Source organism: Brassica oleracea, chromosome C5 (assembly GCF_000695525.1).
Source record: "Brassica oleracea var. oleracea cultivar TO1000 chromosome C5, BOL, whole genome shotgun sequence".
Lineage (NCBI taxonomy): Eukaryota > Viridiplantae > Streptophyta > Magnoliopsida > Brassicales > Brassicaceae > Brassica > Brassica oleracea.
Genome location: NC_027752.1, coordinates 4,945,348 through 4,953,260, shown reverse-complemented (window position 1 = coordinate 4,953,260; position 7,913 = coordinate 4,945,348). Strand labels below are relative to the sequence as shown.

Sequence of the window (7,913 nt, the reverse complement as noted above, 5' to 3'; positions counted from 1 at the left end):
ATGCAACTCAATATTTTTTTAAAAATTATAACACAAAATATTTAAAAAATATTTTTAGAATTTTTTTGAAAAATATGAAAATTGTATTTTAAATTAAAATTATCCTAAAATATGATAAGATTTGATGTAAACGAAAACTCAAATTATGTCAAAAATAATGATATTCAATGATTAATAACAATTTTAATTGATTATTTTTAAAAAATACATTTACAAAAAAATTATTTGAAAGAAAATTCATTTATCGTTCAAATATAAAATGAATATATTATAATTAAATAATAAAAATATAAATAAAAACCATAAATTTAGCAAATGACAACTGAGTTATATTATGCCAAAAAAAAAATTCTAACAATTTATCAAATGACAAATGAGTTATGAGCAAATAATACCATATAATTTTTAAAAACATAGTCATTCTTAAATATTTTTTGAATAAATAATTATTTTTAAATTTAATCAACTGAAAATAATATCCGTACAATTGTGTGAGTCAAATTCTAGTTTTATTGATGCATGTTATATATTAGTGCTGCATGTTTTAGGTAACATTTTAATGATGCACGTTTTTAAAAATCTCCATTATTAAAATGATGCACGTAAGGATAACTCATGAGTTTTTTGGTTGATTAAAGGACATTATGTCCAAATTTATTTAAGGATATTTCATTAAGGTAACTGAAAAAGACAAACAATAAAATAGGAAATAGGAAGTTTAAATTCATTTAAGCATATTTCATTAATGTAACTGAAAAAACAAGTAATAAATTAGGCAGTTTTATTCGTTTTAAGATATTTCATAAATGCAACTGAAAAAGACAAGAAAAAAAAAGTTTAATTAATGAAATAAGAACATTTTCAAATGGATACTTTTCTTCTAATAACATTTTCAAATGAATACTTTTCTTCTAATAATATAGATGTCTATATCAGATAATCGGTGTGAAAAGTATAAAAAGTGTAAGATATCGGCTGTGGCTGTATTGTACCGCGACTTATTACGTTAAAATATGTGACTGTATTGTAGTTGTAAAATATTACGTTAGAAATTTTGTTATTACTATAACGCTGGAGCATTGCCAATCACTATTGAAAACAAAGGAAAATATACACTAAACACTACACTAGGTTATGTGAGAGTAATTTTTTTTTGTTTTTTTTTTTATCTTTTTACTCTATTTTTCTCTGTTTTTAAATTTTTTTTTGTTTTTTTTCCATTTTCACTTATTATATTTTTCTCATTTCCTCCACCAATAACCAATCACACTCATCAAAATATTAAGAGTGTGACGGGAAAGTATTATTAGCGTTAATGTTGTGGAGTAAAAAAAGTTTATGTCTAGTTATTCTATTTTTCGCCAATCAAATAAAATATGTTTTTAGCTCATTTACTCCAGAAAATTAAAATAGAGAGATGTGTTACGAAAAGTTTTACTATATATTTTGCTTTTATTTTTCCTCCGTATTTCACTTTTTAGCCAATTTCCACTCATTTACTTTATTACATACCAATTACAACCTAAAACAAAGATGTTTAACAATATTACGTACTTAATAAACCATATTATCTCTTTGTTTTTTTTGTTTTTTTATGTTCAATGCTTTCTTTCACTTTTATATTTTTGATTAGTTACAAATTACATAGCACTTAATCAATTCAATACTCAAATGTATCATTTTTATGTAAATTAAATTAATTATGGAAAAATGTATGAAGTTTTTATTAAAATTAATACTTATATATGATTATCTATATTATATAATTTTTTAAAAATTATCTTTTGATATACATCCTAAGTATTTCAAATAATGTCTTTAGAATTCTTTTAAAAGTAAAATGACACATGACATTTAAAAAAAAAATTTATATAAAATTTTATTTTAGATATCTCTTAAAAAATCCTTATCATGATGTATATTTCCATTTTGAGATAAGTTTCTTAGGATGTAAATAAGGATGTAAATAAGGATAAATTCATTTTGAGATAAATTCATTAATTAAGGATGTAAATAAATTCATTTTTAGAATGTTTATATAAAATTTTATTTTAGATATCTCTTAAAAAATCCTTATCATGTAAATAAATTCATTTTTAGAATGTTTATATAAAATTTTATTTTAGATATCTCTTAAAAAATCCTTATCATGTAAATAAATTCATTTTTAGAATGTTTATATAAAATTTTATTTTAGATATCTCTTAAAAAATCCTTATCATGTAAATAAATTCATTTATTAAGGATGTATATTTCCATTTTGAGAAAATTTTATTTTCTGACGTCCAGATTAACAATAAGATGACTCTCGTCTTAAGCTTTGTTCAACACAAAAAAAAGGATGACTCTCGTCTTCAATCGGATCAACCTGGCTAAAATTCTATATGCAGAATAAACAAACAAATTAGATTATCATTTTACTTAAATATTAATATGTATATATGGTGTATTGACGACAGATCCAAATGACCAGGAATCGGATTAGGACTTCATTAAGTATGGGTTTAAAAATAATACTAGGATGGCTAGTTAGTTAAGCTTTAAGCATGAGTTTATGTGACCTTTCACACAAGTTAAAGGACAAAATGGCTCTTGATTATTTTAAGAGAAGTATTTATAATCGAAACAAGGGAAGCATACATATAATTAAGCAATCAACAAACCTCATGCTTTATTGGTCTATATCCAACATCTAAAAAATCATAAACTTGGGTGGAATATTCGGATTGACCTAATTAAGTCGCTATATTAAACTTGTAGGAAGAGTACAAATTTATGTACGACCCTAACTTATCATCTTTCTGTATATATATATATATATACACGTCTTAAGTACGTGCTAATCTTGTTTTAATCCTTAGCAAAGTGTTTGACATTGTGAAATTTATTTTGTTTTAATCTTCAGTAAAATGGTTGACATTATGAAATAACTAATATTTTTATTGTTTCCCACAAAATTTCTTGTTGACATTGTGAAATTAATATTTTACTATGTAATATGAACCCTTTAGAAGACACCACTAGTAAACTAGATAGAAGCTCGTAAAAATATTTTTGAATATGTTTGAAAATAACGAGATAGTTTTTTTTTTTGTCAACAATGAGATAGTTATAAATTAACGATATGCATTGCCATCACATTTATAGAGAAGAGTTTTTCTAAATATATGATTCAGGCAGTGTGTATCTCAGTCTGGTGTATCTGTATATTATTTGAAGGTCATTCTCTGGTTATTTTGAAGTAATGAATGCATGTTTGATAAATAAATAAAAAACTCAAATGATTTTGGTTCTGACTTTTGAGTTCTGAATATTCCCAACGAGAATGATTTATTCAACATTGTGTCCAAACTTTGAGTTTCATGGGCCAAGCCTATCTTTAGTCCACAATGTCAGATGCCCAATCCCCACTTGATGACCATTCACAGTTGCATTTTGCAGTCTGATAGAAATTTCAGAGTATAATATAGTTTTTTTTGTCAACCGCATATCCAGGCTAGATCAAATGTTTGGTCAGATAAACCAATTTTTCGAGAATCACTTCCGTCTGGCCGGATCTGATCTATATAGAAAAAATATAGCCTTTGATTCTTACTAAAGCCCCCCCAGACCATTAGAAATATGAGATATACTCATAACTTCGAAATCCTCATGTAATCTCTGTAATACTTCGATCTCTGTTGCCCAATCTATCGAATTTGTAGTCATGTCCACTAAGAGAGAGTATAATATAGTTAGTGAATCTTCTTCTACTTGAATCAAATCTTTCTTGTCCCATCTAGTGAGAGAATAAAAAATGAAAAATAATAAGGCAGGTCGCAGCTGAAGCGCTGTCCATAGAAACTGGACATACTGAGAAAGTAACATTATTATGTAAATACTAATTGTATATAGATAGTAAATACATCACGTAGACGGAGGATGAGTAGAAAAAAAAAACAAAAGATAAATGTTCTAATATCCTTAAACATTATAAATTTAATGGTTTTAAAGCCAAAATAAAATTTAAATGGATTGTGCATAAAATTTATTTTAACTTAAATAAGTACAATAAAAATATTCAGATTAAACTAAGCTTAAATCATTTTATATGTTTTCCATCACGTGATATATAATTTACAATAATCAAATCTGTTAGACCAAAAATATTTAATTTCTTAAAAAAATCATTTTTAAAAGAATTGTCTAATGATTTATATATTAGTAATAAATGTTAATATATACGTAATATTGAAATGAAAGATGAAAAATAATAAGACAGGTCGCGGCCGAAGCGCTGTCCATAGAAACCGGGCATATCAAAGATAAAGAACTAAATGGGCATAAATATAATGGCCCATACTTAATAGTTCGATTAATACGACGGCGTACAAAGGAAGCTTCTCGCTTGTCAGTATCATCTTCTTCATCTCGGAACGAAAAAAAAACGTTGCTCTCTCCCTCTCTCTCTCACTCTTCTCTCAAGGGTTTCAATTTCCCGCGCATTATAGACGACGAAAACATGGCTCCTAAAACGGATAACACAGAAGGTATAATAATAATCTCGCGAACAGATCTTCCACTCTCTTCGATCTTGTTCCCCGAACTGATTTTTTTTTATTTTCTCTCTCGTTTCCTGAATCTGTTTCGAATCTGCAGCGATCGTTCTCAACTTTGTAAACGAGGTAATAATCACTTCTCTGCGCTTCTATTTTGCTTATCGGGAAACCTAATTTATAAACATATATGCAACGGTGGATTCGAATCTGAAAATTGAGCTAGGTTTAAGTGATGTCAATCTGATTTGCGAAGCTTGTAAAATCAGATGCAACCGTTTTGTCCTTCTGAATTGTTTTTTTTTTTTTTTAATGCTGCAGCAAAACCGACCTCTGAACACCCAAAACGCAGCTGATGCTCTGCAGAAGTTTAGCCTCAAGAAGACTGCTGTTCAGAAAGCGCTTGATAGCCTCGCTGATGCTGGCAAAATCACTTTTAAAGAGTATGGCAAGCAGAAGCTGTACATCGCTAGGCAAGACCAGTTCGAGATTCCAAACACTGAAGAGCTTGCTCTGATGAAAGAAGAAAACGCAAAGCTTCAAGAACAGGTTCAGGAGAAGAGGAAGACAATCAGTGAAGTGGAGTCAGGTGTGTTGTTAACCTGCTTTTGAATCACTTCGTAGTTTTGAGGATCTGTGACTAATCTTTATATGCTGCCTTGATGTTATCATTCTTCACAGAAATAAAGAGCTTGCAGTCAAACTTAACACTAGAGGAGATACAAGAGAAAGATGCTAAGCTAAGGAAAGAGGTACATGTTCTCTTAGCTTTGGCTTAGGTAATAGCCTAATAGGTAAAAAGCTTAAAGTGTGATTTCATCTTTGTACCAGGTTAGGGAAATGGAAGAGAAACTGCTCAAACTACGTGAAGGTGTTACATTGGTGAGGCCGGAAGACAAGAAGGCTGTTGAAGATATGTACTCTGACAAGATCAATCAGTGGAGAAAGCGTAAGAGGATGTTCAGAGACGTTTGGGATACTGTCACTGAGAATTTTCCAAGAGATATTAAGGAGTTTAAGGTGAAAAATCATACAAAGACATTTTCATAAGTTTCATCTTTCAAACTATATGTTGACTTGTTAGGAGGAGCTTGGAGTTGAATATGATGAAGATGTCGGCCTAAGTCTGCAGGCTTATTCTGATCTGATTCCACATGGTAAAAAGAGGGGCAGAGGGCAGTAACTTTCAGGTAAACTTCTTTGAAATTTCTCTCTCTCAGGTCTATTTGTTTCTAGAAACTTAGACAAACAACATATGCCATTTCTTCAACATTATTGAAATCTACAATAGTTTTACACCCTTGACCAAGGCATAAAGAACACACAAAGAAATTGTACCACACACTCAGTCACTAAAACATAGATGCACCTGAAATACTTCTTAGTATCCACGAACCTGTCTGGTCCTAACTGAAATAGGACCCTTTAAAATAGCTTTACGTATAATAGCCTCTTCAACCGAATGAACCATGTTGTCCACATGTCCTGTATCCGCTCTATCAGAACCATCCATAAGACTTTCCTCATCTTTAACCTCAGTAGTAGTATTGGTCTTAGCATTATGTTTGGTTTCTTCCTCACTGTCGTAGACGACAAAAGCGGATGAAACATAAGGGCGGATGAAGCGTTAGCAGCAGATCAAAGGCTCTAGATTTTGTACTCGCCGACATGCATCCATCTGGTAGATGACCACTTGTTTCCTTTAATCACAGGACATCCACCTAGAATCAATCGAGGACATATATATTATCAACTCTACACACTCAAACGGTATCGTTAATAATAAATAAAAAAATTTACAAGGGTGTTTTTATAATGGTTATTAGTATATACCATGCAAGCTAGAGGGATCTAGTGTAGCATCGGGCCTCATGCTCCAGAAGAGCAACGCATCGCCCATTCTCGGCTTAACGGAGAGTCCCTTTTTCCCACACTCAGAGAGCTCATTATACCATGGCACAGAACTAAAACTCATATTGGCAGTAGGAAACACCGTTTCACCGCCTTCTTCAACATCCGACCTGTATTTAGAATTAAGAGTTTTTCTTTTGTATAATAAACAAAAAAAAAAGACAGTACTTGAAAATTGGCAACCTTAAAAAAGAAGAACAGAGTTAGAAGAGATCTTACAGATACAAGAGCATTGTAGCCATGCGTTGACCTCCATTCTTAGTGTTGAACTCGTCAACAAAGTAATCATAGTGTGGATCATACTTTTGCCCTTCTTCGTAGTAAAGCACTTGAAGTCCTTCTCCATGATCTGCACTTTCCAGAATCAATCATCTTAACCACAGTACTAAATGAAAATAACTCTGAAAAGTTGATGTCATCATGTTGGCACTACTTAGATATATAACAAAATGCGTCTATATATATGACCTAAAAATCTCAAAGAAAGTCTAAACTGATGTCGATCACTGAAGAAGTCTCTCATACCTGCTGGAATAAAGGTGTAGTCGGCAATTCTTTTCTCAATGGTCTTAATGATTTTGTCCCTGAGCTTGTTCGCACCCTGAATTATCAATGCTCTTAATGGTCTATATATATAAATTCACAAATTATCAGAAAAAAATCCACAATAGCACCATCCAACAACAAAAAAAAATCTGTCTTTTTCCTTCTCAGACATGAAGCATCATCATCAATTCATGACCCATGAAGAAAAGAAAGCGAACCTTCTGTCTTTGCTCTTGCCGGTCTGGCTATCAACAACAGTTGACTTAACCATATGTGGTTTGCCAAGACTGATTAAATACTTACATTCTTCCTTCGACTGGTCAACATCACATCAAATAATAAAATTAATACCCGCAAAGTTTCGATTTTTAGTTTCAAACATGCATCAATTCAGACATAACAGACACTGAAACATTTCACTGATATAAGAAGACAAACCAAGAAGTCGTGGTAGACGAAAGCTCTGGGTTCCCAAGAGAGCACTTCAGTCCACTGATCTCAGCTTCCGCAAATAACTCCTTCTCAGACTGGTGTGTATAGCAGAGTATACTTGGCACATAAGATTACTAATAATCAGTGCCGGTCCGGATTTGCCCGGTGCCTAAAGCAGACAACAAAAAAGTTGCCCTCTAATCATAATTAAAATATACTATATTTTTAAAAATACACTACAAGAAAACACAAATTTAACGACGGCCAAAATCGTCGTTATTTCCTCGGAAAAGAAGGCTTACGAGGAAATGGCGATGAAAGGCGTTTCGTCGTTATATGATTGTCGTAAGAGAAGATTCGTCGCCATTTCCTCGTTAATTAGCGAGGTTATATTTTCCTCGTAAAGAAGAATTAAGTTTTCGTCGTAAAGACCACGTGGGGTTTCCACGTAACGCGGTCGTTGTGCTTCCTCGTAAGAAACTCGTAAAT

General features: G+C 31.2%; 2 protein-coding genes across 4 annotated transcripts in view; one reads left to right on the top strand and one right to left on the bottom strand.

Annotated features, from left to right (window-relative positions):
• The first annotated feature begins 4,370 nt into the window (after positions 1–4,370).
• LOC106294695 (homologous-pairing protein 2 homolog) overlaps positions 4,371–7,913 on the top strand; it is a 39,272-nt gene continuing 35,729 nt past the window's right edge. For all 3 annotated transcript variants that reach the window (XM_013730315.1, XM_013730317.1, XM_013730316.1), the window contains exons 1-6: positions 4,371–4,529; positions 4,639–4,664; positions 4,857–5,124; positions 5,217–5,287; positions 5,367–5,555; positions 5,620–5,725. In XM_013730315.1, coding sequence (XP_013585769.1) covers positions 4,502–4,529; positions 4,639–4,664; positions 4,857–5,124; positions 5,217–5,287; positions 5,367–5,555; positions 5,620–5,718 — 681 coding nt within the window. In that variant the 5' untranslated portion in view covers positions 4,371–4,501 and the 3' untranslated portion in view covers positions 5,719–5,725. The remainder of the gene's footprint in view (positions 4,530–4,638; positions 4,665–4,856; positions 5,125–5,216; positions 5,288–5,366; positions 5,556–5,619; positions 5,726–7,913) is intronic.
• On the bottom strand, positions 5,732–7,263 carry LOC106344320 (probable prolyl 4-hydroxylase 3). The gene is made up of 5 exons (XM_013783723.1): positions 7,211–7,263; positions 6,972–7,072; positions 6,666–6,795; positions 6,369–6,556; positions 5,732–6,256 (listed from the first exon to the last, which is right to left on the bottom strand). Exons 1-5 carry the CDS (start codon positions 7,261–7,263, stop codon positions 6,183–6,185), a joined length of 546 nt encoding a protein of 181 aa, XP_013639177.1. The 3' UTR covers positions 5,732–6,182.